The 22481-nt window shown below is 45.6% G+C and overlaps 1 protein-coding gene across 1 annotated transcript; it reads right to left on the reverse strand.

Annotated features, from left to right (window-relative positions):
* Positions 1 to 7434: 7434 nt before the first annotated feature.
* ZNF599 (zinc finger protein 599) lies at positions 7435 to 21167 on the reverse strand. The gene is made up of 4 exons (XM_047078278.1): positions 20858 to 21167; positions 18031 to 18157; positions 17585 to 17680; positions 7435 to 9434 (listed from the first exon to the last, which is right to left on the reverse strand). The coding sequence occupies exons 1-4, from the start codon at positions 20873 to 20875 to the stop codon at positions 7909 to 7911; spliced, it is 1767 nt and encodes a 588-aa protein (XP_046934234.1). The 5' UTR covers positions 20876 to 21167; the 3' UTR covers positions 7435 to 7908.
* Positions 21168 to 22481: the final 1314 nt, after the last annotated feature.

A 22481-nucleotide genomic window follows, 5' to 3' on the forward strand; every position in this document is an offset into this window, starting at 1 on the left:
TTATAAATTATTAAATGTGTTTTCTGAATGTACATTAGGGATGACCCGACCTACAGTGAAATCAGAGTGATGGGACAGCAGCACCCGCCTCTCCTCTGAACTTCACTTCCTTGTTTCAGACATTGGCAGATGCAATAGTAAAGTGTGGCTATACCACATCCATATATATATATTTTTCTTGTTCTCATTAATTAATCTGCTGCTCATACATTTTTGTTCTTTTACTCAACTGTGGAGGAAAAATTGACCTGTATGAGTGGTGATGTATTGAGCCAGGCTCAACTTTTCAAAGTTCTGTGGTTCAGCAAATAGGATGTGGTATATCCTTATATAAGATAAAATACATGTGTATTGGAGAAGCCTGCACCATAGATAATATACATATATTACATAATATATGACTATACACACGTGTGTGTGTGTATATATATATGTATATATATATATATACATATATATATATATATATAAAACATGTCATATTATATACTATTTAATCTTGGTAAGAAAGCGCTCATTGAGGCAAATGCAGAAGAAGACAGCTTTAGGCAGCAAGAAGTTCTGCCCATCCAAGAATAGAGGAAAACTGGCCCGCAGCTTGAGCCTGCCAGGCTAACAGTTGCAACCAGGGAGGACATGGTTGATACTTACTGATCTCTTTCTTCTTTCCACAGCATAACTTCTCGTGGCCAGCGTGTTGACTTCTGATCAGCCTCATCTGAGACTACACCGTTTTACACATACACAAATGCCCCGAGATATCGGGCTTCAGCTTGCTCTAGAAGAACAGAGTGTGGGTTAAGTTTGTTTGACATAACTGGAAGGGCCGAGCCTCTTAGGGGTCCCTCCCCATTTCTAGATATCTTTTGCGGAGATATTGTTTCTTTCGGGAGAAGAAAATGAATGGGTTGGTGATCCAATACTTCTGTCTCTAAAGAAACCTGGACAGGTGACAAAGGTGCCCCAAGGCAAGAGAGCTGCGTGCTGTGCTCTAAAAGATAGCAGCAAAAGTGCTGAAGTTTAGCTACTTCCTTAGTGGTGTTCATACTCCACATCAAAGAGAGTACTCTGTCTAGGCAGACCCCAGATGTTCTGAATGAAAGGGAAAATAGAGAATCCTCTTAAAATTCTACGGTGCTGTCCCTTGAGACTGCAACAGATGTACTCTGACCATGAGTGCCCCAGCCGCTCAGTGTGACTGTGGGAACAGAAATATCCAGGAGTGCAGGTATGACGCTGTCTTTTTCTACTGTGTCACCTGTGTTTGGACCGTGAGCCTCAGGTGCTCTGACATTCGCATTTCCAGTCACAGGTATGATGCCAGCCCCTTCAGACAGCAGTAGATGTGCTCTGGCCAGGTGGACGCTCGGTGTCTGATGGAGAGTGGGAACAGAAGGGTCTCGTGGCACGCATGCATTTCTTCTCAGTGGTGCAGCCTTCTCCAATAGTAACAGGGTTCCGTGATTAGATGGGTTCCAGGTGCTCAGACAGGATGCAGGAAGAGCAGTCCAAACACAGTTATGGGGTTGGGGTTGGCCCCTCCCATTGCAAAACACCTACTCCTTCAGGTAGGACCCAGGAGCCCTGACTGCAGATAGGAACGTAAAGGCCCCCAGGCGGAGCTATGGAGTCCAACTGACTGCAATAGACGTACCCTGGTTGGAGGGGTCCCAGGTGATCTGAACACAAATGTCTTATGGCACATGTACCTCCTCAGTGACGCTCTCTCCTCCAGTAGTAGTAGGCATGTCATGGCTGGGCTGGCTCTAGGTGCCCTCATTATAGGTAGGAAGGAAAGCGTTTCCAAGGACAGATTTGCCATCTACAGTGCTGGCCTCTCCGATTGCAACAGGGATGCAATAGGCTGACAGCGTCTCCCAACACGAGCTATGGCGCTGGGTGTCCCACAGGGTCTTGCTCCAAAGCTGAGTGTTCCAGACAAGGAGCTGCAGCCTGGGACATACACACTGACCCCAAAGCTGCCACGATCTCAAAGGGCGCGCAAGCCCCGTAACCCCAAGTGGGTCTGAAGTGCTACTGGCAGAAGGTGAGCTGCAGTTCTCAGTGCTGTGCGCGTCGGCGGCAGCTCCAGAGCAGGACAGAGCGGCCGTGCCAGTGGGGAAAACAACTGAAGTGTCACCAAAAGCTGGTTGGGTGTTGACAGAGATGTAAAATTTGGAATATGGGAGCGTCGGAAGCTGACGCTTCCCCAGAGCTGACTGCCGTTGGGTTCCAGGGCCGCAGTTCAGGCTAAGGTCCTGCTGGGGCTGCCAGGATTCCCAAAGGGAAAGAGCTGTTAAAGCTGTCAAGAAGAGGCCAGAATCAACAGGCTGGGAATTGAGGATGTTACCTATATTGACTTCATCAGAGTCCAAGGCAGGCTAGGAGGGTGAGTCTGAAGAGTCCTGGAGTGAGGCTACTGCAGAGGCAGTGGTGGGTGGGCCAGAAAAGACAGGGGCCTTGAAGAGAGTAGCTTCCTATTGCTGCCCATATAGGCTCCCAAATTGCAGCTAAAGGGTGACCCCTGCCCCAAAAGGAAGGGGGAAGTTTCCAGCAGGGCCGCTGGCCATCTAAGCAGGTGGGCTGGTGGCAGCTGTGGCCTTTGCAGGGGTTATTTGCTCCACGCTGAGAGCGGCCTGGTCACGTGGGAGGGAGCTCACGCTGGATCCTGGTGGAGACCTGGGGATGAAAGCCTGGCAAGGCAGAGTGCTGTCTGTGGCCGTCATACCAAAGTCCAAAGCACCCTCTGAGGTCCAGTCCGCAGATGGGCTGACTGGGCCATTGAGGGGGACTGCAGAAGCAGTGATGAGCTGGCTGGTAAAGACAGGGGACACTAGTGAAAGAGACTTGAAGAGGAGTCTGTAAGAAAAAGGGAAGAGAATCCACACACATAGATGTAGGTGACTCAGTTCTCCAGAGGGCAGGCCTGAAGGAGAAGGTGCTAGGAGGTGGTAAGCGAAGTAGAAGACCCTGCAACTGTGACTGCGGAACTGGAACGCAAAGGGCCTCTATTCTCATTATTAAGCAGAACCCCAAATATGGGCCAGAATCTATAAAGAGCGATGGTAGGAATAGGAAAAGGACGGTTAGACCCTCTGCGTCTCATTTCGTGATGGAGATCTGGTGTGGGGGTAGGTAAAGGGGCAGGTAGGATTGGGGCAAAACAGACAAGTAGGGCAGGTCAGTGACTGCTGATTTGGTAGTTTCTGGAATCTGCAAGGGGAAAGTGGCCAATGGCGAAGTAAGCGCATTCCCTGTGAGAGCGGGCGCGCCGAGGGGAACTGCTGTCCGAGGTGGTCTGAGTTGTATCCTCCAACCCTGTGGCTGCATCTTCCTTGCGGTGCTGTGTTTTCTCCAGGCTGATGTCTTCGGCAATGACCGTACAAGGAAGGTGGGGGGCGGAAGCCTCTCACTTCGACCCCACGGCGGTGGCAATAGCAGCAGCAGTGGCAAAACTCGTGGCGTTGGCATTTTGTTTCTAGGACCTGCAACCAACCGGTGTGGCTGGGGAATTTCTCCTTGACAGACTCCCTAAAAGCCTTTCTCTCTTGAGTCTTTTTCTTTGACTTCATAAGGTTAGAGAGCTGAGTCCGTGGCCTTCATCAAGCTCTTCCTTCCTCACCCTCTCTGGTAGCAGGGGCAGGAAATGGCGGGGCTAGACACACCTGCTGCCCCTCTGCCTCACTCCCGCAGACAAGCGGGAGGCCTCCAACAGGGCTGTACCGTCTTTGGGTAAGGAGTTCATGGAAGGCGTCTGTGGTGTCTTGCCCAAGCTACCTTCTTGGAATAGAAGTTTCCCTTCTGAGGCTCAGGATGCTCCCAAACGTGCGACAACTTCTTCTGTCGCCAGAGACCTAGATCTTGATGGTATGTGCTCACCCCTAAGGGGGCCCCTTTCTGGAAGTCCCGACTTATGCACGCTTTTCTATGGTCTTCTTTTGATATCCCCTTCCTTCACTCCCCTGGTGACTTCAGCTCAGTTTTTTTTTTTTTTTTCTTAAAGTGAAAAAAATTTTAATTTCTTTCTTTCTTCTGAGAGAGGGAGCATGTGGGAACAGCAGAGAGAGCAAGACAGAGAGAATCCCCAGCAGGCTCTGAACTGACAGTGGGGAGCCCGATGTGGGGCTCAAACTCACAAACTGAGATCATGACCTGAGCTGAAATCAAGAGTCGGATGTTCAACCGACTGAGCCACCGAGGCGCCCCTTTAGCTCAGTCTCCTTTAAACAAGGCTCTGGAGGGTGACTGGATGGCCCTGGCCTTACAGAGGTGACTACCTGATTAGATGACAAAGGAGGAAGAGAGTCAGTGTGTGTCCAGGAGGAGGGATCTTTAGCATTCCCGAGTGGACAGACACTATGAGGCACACGCAGAAAGCAGCGGCTCCTTCGGAGCGTCCCCCCGGGGCCACCAGAGAGGAGCACTGAGGCTGCCCGATCCGATACCACCCATTTGGCAAAGGGCCAGACCCAGGCAGAGATGCCTGGGGAAAGGGCCAAGGAGAGGTGCAGGGTGATCTCAGCCGGAATGAGAAGCACATGTGTGGGAGGGTGGGGGGACAGGGCAAGAGAGAAGCTTGCTGGGGAAGTTGCCCATGAAGGACGATTTGTGTGCTGTTGGGAGTGTGGTATGAAATGTGGAGGGCTCTCCTGGCTCCGCGCTCCTCCTTGGCGAAACGTGCACCGTTCGGCCTGAGGCTTGTGGCGCAGCACTGGAACCTGGGACAAAAAAGCACACCAGCTAAGCCCACACCCACAAAGGGCATGAGGAAAAGTTGCCAAAGGCAAAGGCAGGGCCCAGAGACCGAATCCCGGCAGGACTTTCTAGCATTTCCTGACCTCCCACTGCTGGGTGCAGGTTCCAGACGGGCCTGGCAGTTTGGTGAGACTGTTAAAGACTCTAAATTCCGAGAGCCCACAGGACTGCCACCTTGGTGCCTAACTGGAGGGCAGAGGCAGAGGCAACCTGTGGTTGGGAGTCAGCCAGCCCATTTCCCTACGGTCACCAGAGGACAGAGCCTGCTCAGGGCCACGGCAGGGGAGCATCCTAGATCTTGCCAAGAAGGCTGTGACGTGCCTGAAAGAAAATGCATATGTTAGATAGATGAGCTTCATTCAGTCATGAGTCATACTGCTATTAACTCTGAGTTCAATGTTAATGAATCAACAGTATAGCACATCCAAAAGGAGGAAGAAACTCACTGGTCTGTAGATGAAGCCACTCAAGAAAGTGTTCATAGTAACTTGCATAGTGTGTGGTGAAGCAATGAGAAAGATGTGAAAGCAGCTGAAGTTGTGGATTTGTGAGATGAAGAAAAAAAGATAGGAGAGCATTATTGTGAGCTGAAAGCCAAAATTGAGAGTCATGTTACCCAGATGGGGAAAATGTTAAAACCCTGATCCGCCAGTGCTAGTTGGCTTGCACATTTCAAGAGGCAATACATTATAAACAGTGTTAAGGCAGGTCCTGCAGATCAGGAAATGTTACAGGAAAAGCATTAGGTGGAAGAGTAGGTTTCAATGCCAACGAGACTGGCTTGTTTTACTAGGCTTTTGGCAAAGGAACGTATATAATGCAAATGGCCTCCAAATCACCAGTCTTCAAATTATTCAAGTATCGTGCAATCTTGCAGTTGTGTGTCAATACCAACAGCAACCAACTTTAAGTACGAGCCCATAAGGGTGTAGAGAACTTCAAATCCACCAGAACTTAAAAGGAAACTCTGGTTCAGGAGTTCAGCATATGCCATACACCAGTCCGCTGCAGGTGGAACAAAAAAAATTTGAGAGATGTCAGAAGCATTCTGGGATGCTTCCACAACTGCTCATCCAAGAAACTATATTTACTGCTATCTCCAGGGCAAATACTTTGCCTCCAGGGTTGTATTAATTTTGGATAATGCCCATTGGCCCATTGTTACAAACTCGCAAATGCCCACCCCAACCTAGATGTTCTTTTCATGCCCCTAAACACTGTCATCCAACCTCTCAATCAGGACATGACATAAAAGCTTTCGTGGTACACCACATGAGGGAGCTTTATACTAAAGCTTACAACACCAACAAAGAAACATGGTGGTTACCATGATGGACTATTGCAGTCAGTCACTATGCGAACTGTCACTGGTTACTGTGTTGGCATAGTCTGGAGACTGTCCCAACAGTGGCACAGCTTGGACAGCTTGTCCCAACAGCTTGGCACAGTCAAGCAGACTACTTTCAGGAACTTGGGAAAATGGCAAAACTGCCTGGAAATTTTCAAAGGCTTTGAAGGTGTTACATAAAACATAAAGAACAGTGTCAAGTACATAATGCCTATCACATGACAAGTAAGTGGAAAAACTCCCAACGACGTGAGGAAAGATGTGGAAGAAATACTGACAGAGAAGGTGGTAGAACCCACAAATAAAGACCCAGGAGAGATAGCCAAACAAGGCACTGAAGTCAGTGATGATGAGGATGGTGATGAAAATCACTCTACCACTGAATGAGTCGCCTTTCTCGCAGCAGCCATATATCAGAAATTCTACTTTGGAAAGATGTTCCATGACATAAAAGAATGTGACCCAATGGTTGAATGAAGCCTCATGCAATTTTTCAAGCCACTTCACAAAAGGAAACTGCTGATGTCAACAAATGACAAGAGTCAAATTCCTGAGGTAGAACTGATACCCCACACTCACTGTCTTCCTCTTCTGCAGAATAAATACCATCAACTATGCCAAGGTCAAGAGGTTTCTTCAGAGTGCACTGCTCTATCACCACATATCCAACAACTCTATCAAAATTAGTTTTAGTTAATGTCAATCTTTGATTAATTTTAACCTTTTTTCTGGACTTTCTTCGCATGACTGTACAGTATAACACAGTGTATGTGTTCACATTACTGCTTACTGTGTTTATTGTGTGTGAATACTAAATTATGTATACTTTCTGTGTGTATCACTGAGTTAAAGCAGTACAGTAACAGACTAAGTTACACAAAATGATGTAATTGAAATATTTTTATTATAAGGAAATACTGCATATAATTTATTTCTAGGGAACATGTATTAAATAAATGTCTTTTAAACAGAAAAAAAAATTCCATAATGGGTTACGCATTGATTGGTTGATGAAAATGTGAACAGAGGCTCACAGGAACCTAGGAGCTATGGCTCAGTATTCACCAATTCAGTGTTTGTGATCAATGTATAGAATACAACTACAATGAATAACAAGAATTGACTCTGTGCGTGTGTGTGCGTGTGCGTATTTAAGTATTTCATGACTCAGGCCTCTACATCTCTCACAAACGTTTATGCTCAAGGGTAAAAATCACAATGTTTTCGAATAAAAATTAAAAAAAAAAACAAAAGCTGGCAGCAGAGCTGCCTTCAATGGTCCAACTCTCCTGACTACGGGTATATAATAAACACATAAAGGAGATGAGGTATTTTTCATCTCTCATCCCCCCCATATCCCCACCACCCCCCAATGACAAATTATCACAAGCTTGGCAGGGAAATTAGAAGCCATACACGCATTTTGTTTTCCTTTCTTTTCTACATCTCCTTCACTATGTCTCATTGTACTTTTAAGATACTTTTGATATGGTTCTGTAGTATAAACATGGGAAGAATTCTTGACATTTTTCCTAAATGCATAACCACTGGGTCTCTCTTCTGGATCAATCTCAGGGGTAGTTAAAGCTCTAGGCTTAGTCAATTTCTAAGACGACCTTTGAGAGGACCTGCCACAAAGAAACTTTCACAGGGATGACAATTATGATGTTTCTCTTCAGTATGAATTATCAGATAGTAAAATACTTCTCTGGCCAAAATGTTTTCCTGAATAGTTATATTCAAAAGAAAAGGTATTTCACCAGTACGAGTTCCTTAAAATTGAAGTAAATGACTTGCAAAGGCCTTTACACTCTGGTATGAATTTTTCGATGGTGAGTAAAGGATGAACTGTGGCTGAAGGTTTTTCCACATACACCACATTCGAAGGGTTTCTCTCCAGTGTGAGTTCTCGTGTGTTGAGTTAAGGCAAAGTTGTCACAAAAGGCCTTCTTACAGTCTTTGCATTCATATGGTTTTTCTCCAGTGTGGATCCTATTATGACGAACAAAATTTGCCGGTTGGGTAAAGGCCTTCCCGCATTCTCTGCATACATAGGGCTTTTCGCCAGTGTGAATCCTCATGTGTCGAGTAAAGGAAGAACTATAGTAAAAAGCTTTTGCACACTGTTTACACTCCAAGGGTTTTTCTCCAGTGTGGGTCCTATTATGTCGGATAAAAACCGAGTGGTGTGTAAAGGCCTTTCCACATTCACTGCATTCATAGGGCCTCTCACCAGTGTGAATCCTCATGTGCTGAATTAAAGAAGAGCTGTCACAAAAGGTTTTCCCACATTCCTTGCATTGAAAGGGCTTCTCTCCAGTATGAGTCCTCTTATGCCGGACAAAAGTGGAGCGGTGAGTGAAGGCCTTTCCACATTCACTGCACGCATAGGGTTTCTCTCCAGTGTGAATCCTCATGTGTTGAATAAAGGATGAGTTGAGGCAAAAAGCTTTTCCACAGTCTTTGCACAGAAAGGGTTTTTCTCCTGTGTGGGTCATATTATGCTGGATAAAAGTGGAGCGGTGAGTAAAGGCCTTTCCACATTCACTGCACTCATAGAGTTTCTTTCCAGTGTGAATCCTCATGTGTTGAGCAAAGGAAGAGCTGTAGTAGAAAGCTTTCCCACATTCTTTGCACAAAAAGGGCTTTTCTCTAGTGTGCGTCATATTATGCTGGATAAAAGAGGAGCGGTGGGTGAAAGCTTTACCGCATTCTTTGCACTCATAGGGCTTATCTCCAGTGTGAATGCGCTGGTGCTCTGTGAGGTGAGACCTGCGTTTGAAGGCCTTCCCACACTCCACACACTTGTATGGTTTTTCCCCAGTATGAAACCTCATATGTCGAATGAAGTCGGCCATATAACGACAGGCTTTCCCACATTCGCTGCATTTATAGGGCTTCACTCCGGCGTGAATCTGTTGATGCCGAACAAGGGCCCAATTCTTGCTAAACCCTTTTCCACATTCTTTGCATTTATACAGGTTATTCCTTGCATCGGTCACAGGGTCTTTTCTGGGTCCTTGGCAATCATGTTCATGTAGATCATCCTGTATAGTGACTCGCTCCTGTAAAATGGTTAAACACAAACTATCATCTGTCTCCAAATCATCATGTTTATGGCTCAACTTCCTAGGGCATGTCTCCTCGTGGGGGTCTGTTCCTGGCCTCAAGTTTCCTTCCTGCATTTCTGATAGCTTTTCCCGATCCCTGGCTTGCCCCAACCTGGAATCCCTCGAGGCTCCCTGTGTCATTTGTTCCTCAAAAGGGGCTTCCTCAGTGAAGGCCAGCTGAGAAGCAGTAAACTCTGTGGTCTCAGGTTTTGCTTTTTCACCTGAAGGAAATCCAATACAGAAAGGTGTCTATTAGCGATGTCAATGCAGAGCAAATAAAATTACCATCTGAGTGGAAGAATGAAGATGAAATCAAATCCTTCTGACGCCTGTGGCATTTACACATCTATCACGCTCAGGTTTACAATTTCTTTCTTCGCTAACCCACGCACTCTTGACATCTTTAAAAGCTAACCCGGGAAGAAAAACTTGGGCACGGCATAGAGAATGCGGAGTGGAGACGACTCCTCACTCCCCAGAATGGAGGAGGGTGGGCAGAGCAATGACTACACTGTGCGTAACGACTGCGCCCTAACACGTCATGGTATGACAGCACAGGGAAGGTACACATAACTTGGCCCACGTGGGAGACAGAAAGAGATCAGTGGAGGCTACCCAGAAAAGGTTCTATGGGAGCTTATTTCCAGAGGAGAGTAGGGGCTCCCTGACAGAAATAGGAGAGAAACTGCAGTGGATGACAAAGTACAAGTGTGCAGTGTCTTGACAGAATGCTGAATGCCAGGCAAGGTGAGGAGGATGAGAGCACGGTGAAGATGAGGATGGAGAGGCAGGTGGGGACAGAGGAGACACTAAAGCTCGCGGTTCTGGGCTGTGCAATAGTGGGGGACGGTGAGAAGCTAGCGGGTGGGCATACAGAGTCTACTTTGTCTGGGTAAAGACTAGATGAACAGATGCCAAATAGATATCATCTAGATGAAGAGAATTATAAATGTATCACATTAATGAAGATCTGTGTGAAAAGCGAGATTAGTCATATAAAGTTCTCCTTAAATTCACCTACAAATTCTATACAACTTCAGATTAAGCGTTTAGCTTATAGAGTTTTTCAAGGATAGTGACAAGCTCATTGAGGAATTTATATAAAAGAACGAACACACCAGGATATCTCCACAGAAGAATAAAGCAGGGACATTTGCCCTTTGAGGAATTAGGATTATGATGATTAGATGCATCAAGGCAGTATGATGTAGGCATAGATTTAAGATAAACTGCCGAACTATCAAAGGAAAAAACAGAATTGAGAACTCAGAAATGTACGTATATACTTTGATATATGACAGAAGTAGCAGAGCGGCCAATGGGAAAAGGAGGGACTATTCAATAAACGGATCTAGAGAAATCATTTGCCATATGAAATTGCATTCTTAACCTCACACCGCATAAAAAACTAACTCCAGACTGGCTAAGACCTTACTGTCAGAAGCTCAATATTAACAGTTTTTAGTAAATAGTATAAATGAATATCTTTTAGATCTTGGGAAAGTGAAAGATTTCATAAGATACAAAAGCATTAACTGTAAAAGAAAAGACTAATCAAATTGACTAAATATAATTTTTTAAAAGGCAAACAAGGGTGTCTAAATATCAGATAAAGTAAATGAGAAGAAGAGGGTCATTATAGAATGATAAAAAGATCAAAATACCAGGAAGATGTAACAATCCTAAAATGCATGCAACAAATATCAGAGCCTCAAATCAACCCAAAAACTGAGTTCAAAGGAGAAATAAACAAAACCACAATTACAGGTGGGAAATTCAACACTCCACTTTTTCATCGCAGAAGATACATATTGGCCAATGAACACATAAAGAGGGGCACCTGGGTGGCTCAGTTGGTTGGGTGTCCAGCTCTTGATTTTGGCTCATGTCGTGATCTTGTGGTTCATGGGATCGAGCCCCGTGTCAAGCTTTGTGCTGAAACAGAGCCTGCTTGGGATTCTCTCTCTCTCTCTCTCTCTCTCTCTCTGTGCCCCTCCCTGGAGCACATTCTACCCCTCTCTCTCTCAAAAATGGATGAATGCACATTAAAGAAAAAAAATATGAAGAGGTGATCAACTTTCTTGGATATGAGAAAAGGGCAAAAAGACCACAATGAGATATCATATATTTACCTGACTGAAAATAAGAACATGACAATATCAGGTGTTGGAAAGGATGTGGATCCATGAAATCGTTATTATAATGCAGGTAAAGAAACAGCAGGGCAGCATCTAGTAATGTTCTCCTTTTGCTTACCTGATAATAATCGAAAAATTCTAGCCCTTGGGAACACTACTAAGAGAAATTCCTACACATGCATGAGGATATAGTGTATGTGAATTTTCATGGCAGCACTCTTTGTGGGTGTGAAAAACTGGAAACAAGAAAATGCCCATGAAGGTAAATGAATACACTGTGTTATATTCATGCAAATGACTACAGAAGAAAAAATAAGTGAACTATACCAACGTGCCGGGTGAGTCTTAGCAATACACTGTTGAATAAAAAGTACAAATCACATAAGACAATGTAAACTATGATATGCTTTTTATAATGTTCAAATAAAAAAGCAAAATATACACAAGTACAATGAAGTAATTTTTAAATTTGTTTTGAAAATGTCAGTTTATAATGGTATTATAAAAATGTGTGCATGGGATACACGAACTCCTATTTTTTTTTGTTTTTTTTTAAATTTTTTTTTTTTAACGTTTATTTATTTTTGAGACAGAGAGAGACAGAGCATGAACAGGGGAGGGTCAGAGAGAGAGGGAAACACAGAATCTGAAACAGGCTCCAGGCTCCGAGCTGTCAGCACAGAGCCCGACGCGGGGCTGGAACTCACAGACCATGAGATCATGACCTGAGCCGAAGTCGGACGCTCAACCGACTGAGCCACCCAGGCGCCCCTGAACCCCTATGTTTATACTAGCATTATTTACAATAGCCAAGGTATGGAAGCATCCATCGACTGATGAATATATAAAGAAGATGAAATACACACACACACATACACACACACACACACACACAATGGAATACTCAGCCATAAAAAAGAGTGAAATCTTGCCATTTGCAACAACATGGATGGAACTAGAGAGTATAGTGCTAAATGAAATAAGTCACTCAGAGAAAGACATATACCATATGATTTTGCCCATATGTGGAATGGTAGAAACAAACGAGCAGAGGGAAAAAAAGAGACAGACAGAGACAAACCAGGAGACAGATTCTTAACTATAGAGAACAAACTGATGGTTACCAGATGGGAGGTGGGTGGGGGGATGGGTTAAATAGGTGATTGGGATTAAGGAGTGCACTTGTGGTGATGAGCACCAAATGATTAAGATAAGACTGTAAAAACATATGTATATATCTTGCATTTATTTATTTACTGTGGTAAAATTTATATAAAATTTACCATTTTAAGATGAAACAATCTTAAAATGTAATAGAATAATTAGATGAAGTGGAAACATTCCTTGAAATAGTCAAATTACCAAAACTGACACAAGAAAAAACAGAACATATGAATAGCCCTATATTTACCCTCAAAGCAAATCTTGTTATGGATGGAATGTTTGTGTTCCCCCAAAATTCATGTGTTGAAGCCCTAACCTCCAATGTGAATTTGAAGATAGGGTCTTTGATAGAAGCAATTAAGGTTAAATGAGGTAATAAGCGTAGGGCCCTGATCGGATAGCATTAGTGTCCTTATAAGAAGACACACAAGAGTGTTCTCCCTTTTCTCCCAACCATCCCCAGCACACACACCACATCTGGAAAGACTATGGTCTCCCTTTGTCTTCTTGTGAGGATACCAATCCCATCATGGGAGCTCCACCCTCATGGTCTCATCTAAACCCAATCATCTCCCCAAATACCAACCTCCTAATATCACTCTGGGGGTTAGGGTTCCATCATATGAATTTTGGGAGGACACATAAAATGTTCCTAACGGTGTTACATGAGAAAAATCATACAAATCAACTAGCCCAGTATATGGCAAATATTCAATAAGGTGTAGACCACCATTTATTATCATTATTATAGGTGTTATATTTGCCAGTCAGAATGTCAACAGTAATGTAAGAACATTTTCAGTACTGCAGTGCTGAGAAACACTACTGAGTCTCAAAGAGTAAAGGGGAAGATGCCACCTGCTCCCCAGTATGCACAGCAGTGAGGACTACTGGGAATGTGAAATGGTGCAGTCCCTTTGAAACTGTTTGGTGGTTTCCACTGAAGCTAATCATATACCTAGACCATGATCCAGCCAGTCCACTCATTTGCATATTCCCAACAGAAATGTGTGCTATATCCAACAAAAATATCAAGAATATTCATAGCTGTGTTCTTCACAATATTCCAAAAAATGGAGCCCAAGCCAAATAGCAGTAAAATGGGTAAATGAAATCTATTCATTCACTGAGACACTGCACAGTAAGAAAATAACTCCAAATTTGCAACCGCATGACGGACTTCGGAGCAATAATGATTATCAAAAGAAGACACACATAACAGTATCATGTATTGTGGGGATCCATTTATAAGTCTTCAAAACTCATCTATAGTCACTGAGTTGAATGCCCATTATTTTTGTAGAAGGAGATATTAACAAGGAGGGAGCATAAGAAGCCTGTGAGGCACTGGAAATACTGTATTTTTTTGACCTGTGTGGTGGTACTCGGGTTTATATGTGTAAAACTTCAGGAAGATGAACCTTTAAGATTTGCACATTCACTATGTGTAAGTTACGCTTTAGTACAGCAATTAAAGAAAATAGTAAAAAATAGTAAAGGGGAGGCCTAGACATCCTGTGTAGATGTCTCTTCAGAGAATGAGAAAACTCCTCCCGGAAGCTTGGTTGTTCAGGTGAAAGAGAGTCATCAACATTTAGATGCTGTTGGAGAGCCAAGAGCAATTTTTTTTCATGTTTCCCCCAGGGTCAGAAACTTCACTGTGTTTTCTGAGAGAAGATGAATTAGGTGAGAAGGTGAAGATACAGAAGAGGCAAGAAATAAGTTGAAGACTCAAGGTCCCTGATGCAGCAGACTCTTGTTTGGCTTCCTGTAATTCCTAACTTGTGATGCTTACAAACCTATTACGATCCCTCTAGCTAAATGCTACAGGGCCTTGATTTTGCTTCTAAAGAACAGAATATGGCATTTGTAACAATGTGGATGGAACTAGAGTGTATTATGCCAAGAGAAATAAGTCAGCCAGAGAAAGGCAAATATCATATGATTTCACTCGTATGTGGAATTTAAGAAACAAAACAGATAAACATAGGGGAAGGGAAGGAAAAATAAGATAAAAACAGAGAGGGAAGCAAACCATAAGAGACCTTTAAATACAGAGAACAATCTGAGGTTGGGGGGTGGGTGGATGGGCTAAATGGGTGATGTGCACTAATGAGGACCTTTCTTGGGATGAGCACTGGGTGTTCTATGTAAGTGATGAATCACTAAATTCTATTCCTGAAACCAATATTACACTATATGTTAACTAACTTGCATTTAAATTAAAAAGAATAGAATACGCAAAATGACGGAATGTAAGAGATGAGGTTTTGTGTCCCATCCATCTTGCTGGAGTCTCTCCCACCATCACTTGATCTGAAGAAGGAAGCTGACGTGTTGTGAGGTGCCTATGACTGTGGCTTGTAGCCGACCCCAAGTTGTGCCTGGACCTCTGACCCACGGAAGGAAAACAGTAAATGAGTGATATTTTAACCTGCTATGTTTGTGGTAGTGTTGCCACACGGCCATAGATAACTAACACACCTGAAAAGGCAGGTGAAGGTGGGATCTAGATCCATGCTGTAGATAAGAACTCTGCTGCAGAGGTGAGTCTGTAAGGGTGAAAGAGCAAGAAAACCAAGCACGTAGCCCCTATTCTCAGTGTGAAGTAGGCCACAATGCTGAGTTACCGGTAACGAGGCAGGTGGCGATACCTGGAAGAAGGGGAGTGGTTGGAAGCAGACGGAAGACACAGAGCAGACCAGAGGCACACAGCAGATCCGGGAGACCAGTTAGACTTCTGTTAGAGTCATGCAGGCAGGAGACGACTACAGCTTGGACTAGGGTGCTGATGCAGAACTGGCAGAGTTGGTGAAGGTGACAGATTCAGGAGACATGGATGATGAAACGTGATCAACATTCAGGAATGGCCGGATAGAGGGTATGAAGAAGGTAGAGGTGTCGCGGGGTCTACTTTAGTTGCCGGCTTTCTTGACTTATTCGATGGTAAGACCATTAATTGAAAACTGGGAGATGGGAGGCGTGGGCCAAATCGTGAGGTCCCTTTTAGGATGACAGTGTGAAGTACCTCTGGAACATTCAAGTGAAGATGTGGAACTGCAGAGCGGGGTGAAGATGTGAGACAGATTCTAGGGGTGAGGAGGGGGTGGCCAGATACTCACTGGCTGAGCAGCCAGAAGGAACACGAGAGGAGAGAGATCATGAACCGGCATTGGCACCTCTCTATCCACGTGATGGGTCCACCTGCCCTGAGCAGCTCAGATGTGGGGCTGACAAGGCAAATGTCTCCCTGAAGTTTTATAAGACAGGAGGGCCGGAAGACAACAAGGCTAGGGATTGTTTCTGAATAGGTTTCACAAATGGACGGACGGATGCATGCACGGATGTACTGAGGAATAAATGAATGAATAGGGAAGGTGGAAAAGGGAGGGATGCAAGGTACAGCTGGAGGTAGTAATCTGCAGCAAAAGAAAGGACTATCTTTTCTGAATTCGGAAGGGAGTCTGAGATAACATTATTCATTATGACTAATAATGCACGAATATTACTCACCTGTAACCTTTCTTACTTTGTCACTTACTTTGGGTCAGTTAATAAACTCGTTAATTACAAGTTTCCTGCTATCTAATTACATTTCCAAACGATCCAATGACGCAGAAACTATCATTACTGTGTTTTCTAATGTAGGCTAGTTTAGCAGACCGAGTGTATGTTCATCATATTGCTGGCCCCTTCCTCTTGGGCATAAAGCTGAACCACATTTCCCAGTCTGATGCAACATGTAGCCTAATACCCAGCTCTTGTCAATGGAATGTGAATGGAAGTGAAGTATGTGTGCAGGCGGATACGACTACAGAGCTTCCTCAACCTAGGATGGGGTTACGTCCCAATAAATCCATCAAAATGCCTTTCATATACCTAACCTACCACACATCATAGCTTAGCCTGGACGACCTTAAACATGCTTGGTACACTTACATTACCCTACAGTTGGGCAAAATCATCAAAAGGAAAGACTGTTTTCCAATAAAGCGTTGAATATCTCGTGTAATTTACTGAATATTACACTGAACGTGAAAAACAGAATGGTTGTGGGGCGCCTGGGTGGCTCAGTCAGTTAAGTGTCTGACTAGCTCAGGTCCCGATCTTGCGGTTTATGAGTTCAAGCTCCACGCTGGGCTCTGTACTGACAGCTCGGAGCCTGGAGCCTGCTTCAGATTCTGTGTCTCCCTCTTTCTCTGCCCCTCCCCTGCTCACACTCTGGCTCTCTCTCAGTCTCCCTCTCTCTCTCTCTCTCTCTCTCTCTCAAGAATAAATACACATTAAAAAAAATTTTTTAAGCCAGAATGGCTGTAAGTGTACTGGTTGTTTACCTGCAGGATTGCATGGCTAACTGGGAGGTGCAGCTCACTGCACTGCTCAGCATCGGGAGACACTACCCTGCTGCAGTATCACCAGCCCAGGAACAGATCCAAACTCAAAATTCCAAGTCCAGTTTCTACTGCATGTGTACCACTTTCACACCATTTTGAAGGGGAAAAATCCTAATTTGCACCACTGCAAGTTGGAGGCCGTCTGTCCTCTCGTTCTCTCCTATTCCCCTTGGCGAGTTGGACGGTGCCAGGGCAACCTTATAGCCCTATACCGACAACAGAATGCACCTGGGTCCCTGAATACGTGGTACAGAGTTCCCCTGCTGATCCACATTAACCATGGCATGAATGAGAAAAACACTCGTTATCTGTTGACTCACCTAGATTTGGGAGTTTATCTTTTATAGCAGAGAGTTAACTTAGCCTAACTTGTCTATCAAAGGTATAGTGAGGTCATGCAACTTCCCCAGGGTCATGAGGCTGGTGAGTGGCTAAGCATTTAGAGCTGTGTCTTACTCAGTATACCACATTCTAACCCTAATAAAGGCAGAGTGTGATGAGGAGGAAAGACAGGGGAAATAAGGCTGGAGTACTCCATCATCAACCAAGACCCCAGGAAGGCCACAAGAAGCAGCTACCCATGGAATTTCAGAAACAGAGATCCCCCGGTAATCTGTCAGTTGCCATGAAACCCATCTGCCATGACACCCACCTGCCAGATTCTCAGCCACCTACCTGTATAGGTGCTTTTGGAGACGCCTCTCTTCCCTGTCCATAGTTCTTGCCCAGGCTCCAGTGGGTAGATCAGTTCTGGTTTGGGAACAGGATGTCCTGTGCATGGAAAAATAAATGGGGCATGGGTATATAGGTAAGGACAAAGGAAAAATTCTCAAGTATACAGGGTTCAATCTCATGAACCATGAGATCATGACCTGAGCCAAAATCAAGAGTCAATCCTTAACCGACGGAGCCACCCAAGCACCCCGGAGAACTATGTTTCTTATACAACAATCCCTGTCATAGACACAGGGATAATAATCAAAAGGTTAGACCAGAATTATGGTGAGGCTGTGAGGAGAGAGGAAGTTGGGTCCCAGAGGCCTTCTCAATCAGCCATGCTTAGAGAAAGAAGATGGAATGAAAGTCCATGGGTATCACTCAGGAGAGTGATGAGGTCTTACCCAGTGAGACCAGGAGCCCACAGGTCTCCAGCATCACCTCCTGGTATAAGGTCCTCTGGGCCAGATCCAGTTGTCTCCATTCCTCTCCAGTGAAGGTCACAGCCACGTCTTCGAATGACACTAATGCCTGCAACGTCAAAGAGAGGTGGTGGGTGGCTGTACATCTAATAAATGAGATGATAACCAATTGCTTGGCCACCAGCACAAGTCCAGAAAGACCTGAGGCCGGAACCCCTGAGTAATTCCTGAGAACCTAGTTCTGTGCTGGGCTCAGGAGAGAGGCAGAGAGGCAGATGGTGCCTCTGACAGAATAAAAGGTGTGGGAGAGAAAAGCCTCCTGTGTAGGAAGCCACTGGAGAAAGACACAAACAATGCTCATCTCATATGGGTTGTGAGCAGCAGATCGAAAGTGCTCTGGGATGTTGGAAGAATGGGGAAAAAGAACTCAAATAATGACAGTAGCAGCGGAGCCTTTCTGGTCCACACTGCTTGCCTGCATCTGAGGGCTTCAGATGCTGTGTTAAAGCAACCAAAAGCTCCGTAGGTCTGGAGCTAGACTCCTGGAGTTTAAATCCAGTCTTGGGGGCACCTGGGTGGCTCCGTCAGTTGGGCGTCTGACTTCGGCTCGGGTCATGATCTCACGGTTCGTGGGTTCAAGCGCCGTGTCAGACTCAGTGCTGACTCAGTGCTGACAGCTCGGAGCCTGGAGCCAGCTTCGGATCCTGGGTCTCCCTCTCTCTCTGTTCCTCCCCTGCTCACGCTCTGTCTCTGTCTCTCTCTCAAAAATAAATAAACATTAAAAAAAAATTTTTTTTTTTAAATCCAGTCTTGTGAACCAACACATGCTAACTTCTTTCAGCCTTGATTTCTCTATCAATACAGTAATAGTTTATGCTTCATCAGGCTGGTGTGGGAATTAGAATGTTCTAAAAGCAAACACTGCAAGAGTCCAGCACATACAGTGCTCGATGGATTTGTGAATTTCTTAACTGTTTCACAGCCCACGAGGTAAGCGCCATCTTCTCCGTTTTTCAACCAGCAAACTGAGGCTCAAGCCACGTCAACCAGAGTTGTCATGCCTAATGAGACGGGGCAAGATTTGAACCCAGGTCCCTCTGGTCCAGCCATGGGGGGGGGGGTTAGATTTAATCTAAGTATGAAAGAGTCCCAGAGGGAAAAATCTTTCTTTCTTTTTTTTTAAGTTAATTTATGTATTTTGAGAGAGAGAGAGAGAGAGAGAGCACACATGCGTGAGTGTGATGGGCAGAGAGCAAGGGAGAGAGAGAATCCCAAGCAGGCTCTGCACTGTCAGCACGGAGCCCAAATTGGGGCTCTGTCTCATGGACCGTGAGATCATGACTTGAACAGGAATCATGAGTCAGAGGCTTAACCAACTGAGCCCCCCAGGTGCCCCAAGGGAAAAATCTTTCACTCATCAATCACTTATTGGGCACCGGTGCAGGCCCAGCGCTTTCTAGGCCTAGGGACAGAACAGACAACAGGACCTCACACTCCAGGGCTGGGGAAAGGTCCCCAACAAGAAACTAAATAAATGAGCAAGATCAAGTCACACGGCCCTAAGGGCTCCAAGAACCAACAAAGGACAGTGAGGTGACTGAAAACATTAGGGGACTTATGTCCCCAAGGCAGGGCAACCCGGGAAGGCCCCCAGGGCAACCGGGGAAGGCTCCCCTGAGGGGTCACTGGAACAGGCAGAAGTGAAGTCGGGGAGCGGGCCAGGTAAGAAAAGATTAATAACTAAGCCAAGTGGTCGGAGGCAGGATGAGAGTAAACAGGGTGACGTGCTAGAGAGTAACTGAGGGCCTATTGTGTGTTTACATCCCAAGAGACACAGCATTCCTGTACACCGTCATTAATGAGAGTCACTTCACAAGCACAGGTTTTCCCCACTATCTGAAAGCAAAGTGTTCCTATGAAAACTTTTCTAAGCCAAAAGGGCAGTAAGGTGAAGAGTACCCCTCACTTTCTGGAAGTTCCCTTTACTGCCACTTTGCTTTTAAGAAAAACTTACATTTGCAACTCTTTTCACCAACCAAAAGAAATCCAAAGAAGATTTTTGTGTTTACCTTACTAACGTAGGTCTCTCCTAAAAGCCAGTGGCAAAATCCACACCTTTGGAAAGTGTAGGAATCTGTATAAGAAAATGTGTTCAGCAGGAAAATGGATTCACTGCAAACCTTCACTTGTAATACACAGACGGCACCTGCAGAGTTCAATCCAGGGACTGTCTTGTCTTCCCACCTGTCCAGGAACCTTCTACTGCTATCAGAAAAGCAGCAATTCAAAAAACGCGACTCCCCCCCCTTACCTCTGCTCTAGAGCTCCCATCCCCTACAGACCTGTGGCAGGGACGAGCCAGACTGTCCCTGGAGTGAGCCCAAGAGCAGAGCAGGGCCAGGGAAGTCCCTCTCAGAAGCGCATCCAGAGTGATGTTCTCTGGGTCATGCTGAGCACTGAAGGGCACACGTCACAAGTGTACCCTCTCTGATTCCCTCAACTGAGAAAAATCGTTAATACACGGTATTCCAATTTCAGATTCGACGGAATGGAGGCCAAGGGCAGTGAAAGGCAAGCTGAGGTCAGAGGCAGAAATGGGGGTCTCCCCTGACAACCCCTGGCCTGGATTCAGAACCCGGGGTTGGAAGTAAGTAAGATCTGCTCCTCTCCCGCCCCCATTCCTCCAAGACTCCCAGATCCAAGAGCATTAAGAAGGAACGGCCAGGAGTCCCAGGATCTATATCCCATTGAGTGGAACCGTGCGAACACCGACCGCAGCGCGCGTGGGCATGTGGGACCCACCACTCACCAGCGCCGGCGCCGCCATGGGGCCCACGGCCGAGCGAGACTTCGCGAAGCTGCGACTAACGCCCGTCCCAGCGGGCTCAGCCGACCCCTCGCCCCAGCCCTGGGCCGGGTGATCTGGCACCTCGGCCTCCGCTGTGTAAACGCGCAACAAGGTCCAAGGGGCCGCCTGCGGGTACCGCAGGGACGAAGGGCTGGTGCCGAGGCGGGGGGCAACCCCGTTACAGGTGGAGTCAGGGCTCAAATAGCTCAGTCTGGAAGCCCCTTCTGGGAAGCAGCCTTCCCCGGTGCTCCAATTACAAGCTCCGCTAAGCACAGACCCGTTACAACCAAAGGAGGTCCTAGAGAGGACGCCAGAAGTCCCGCCCACTCTGCGGCAGGAAACGCCCCTCTCCGCTCTCCGTCATTGGCTGAGCGCCCGCCTCTGACGTCAGAAACACTCCCTGCTGGGTAATGTAGTTTCTGACTGAATCTTAGTGATGGGGCGTGTACTTCCCATTCTCTGAGAAACGTGGTGTTTAAGTTCCAAAGACAGGGCTATGGCTTTTAAGAGGTTGAAGGAGAAGCACATAGAGTTTAGCAGCCCTTCAGCCATACATAAAAAACAGATCCAGAATCCAACCACTTCTCCCACTTCCATGGCCCCCATACTAGTCCAGCCACCACCAAAACTTACCTGGACTAGTGTAATAGCCTCATCCCTTGCCTTCCTGCCTCCTCCCTTACTCCCAGAATCTGTTCTCCACTCCGCAGCCAGAGAGGCCACATAACTTCACTGTTCCCATCACATTCAGGAAAACATCCAACCTCTCAGGCTACCACTCCACACCCAACTCTTACTCTCCTGATCTGCCAGAAAGAAAAGAGAGCCGTGATTCTCTGAACATTCCCAGCTCAGCCTCACCAAGTATTTGGACATGCTGGTACCTTTGCCTGGGATAACTTTCCACTGGTTGCCAGACATAGGAACTGTTCCATATAAACTCAGGACCTTGGGCTTGGGGTTTCCATAAGCATGTTCCCAGCTGAGGTCAAAGAAGATGAGACTCTGCCTTCTAATTTCAGCTCAATGCTGTAAATAAGAGTCCTGTGAATGATATAATTACTGCCACATTTTTAGTGAGGTTGAGCTTTTAGTTGGTGATTTTGCTGTTTAAAATGGGCCGTAGACACAGTGCTCAAGTGCTGTCTGGTGTCCCAAAGCACAAGAAGGCTGTGATGTGCCTCATGGAGAAAACACATGTGTTAGATAAACTGTGTTCATGCATGAGTTACAGAGCTGTCGGCTATGAATTCAATGCTAATGAATCAACAATATATATTAAAGTGTGTCTAAACAGAAACATATATAAAATGACATTAAACATTGATCTATTGATGAAAATGTTGTGCAGGGGCTTACAGGATCCTAACCCTCCAATTCCCCTAGGAGCAGTGATTCCATATTCACTAATTCAGTGTTTGGGGTGACTTTACAGAACATAAGCTATGGCAGAAAATGCAAATAGACTGTAGCTGGTTTCCAGGGACTATTTAGGGGTACATGCAAATGTACGTCGTATCATGTGTAGGCCAATGTTGGAAAGTGCTGCAGAGAGAACAGTGGAGAATAGGTGAGAGATGGAAAC

This window comes from Lynx rufus, unplaced genomic scaffold (genome assembly GCF_022079265.1).
Source record: "Lynx rufus isolate CCGP_SWC_20201006 ecotype Redwood Valley unplaced genomic scaffold, mLynRuf1.p SCAF_16, whole genome shotgun sequence".
In the NCBI taxonomy this organism is placed as follows: domain Eukaryota; kingdom Metazoa; phylum Chordata; class Mammalia; order Carnivora; family Felidae; genus Lynx; species Lynx rufus.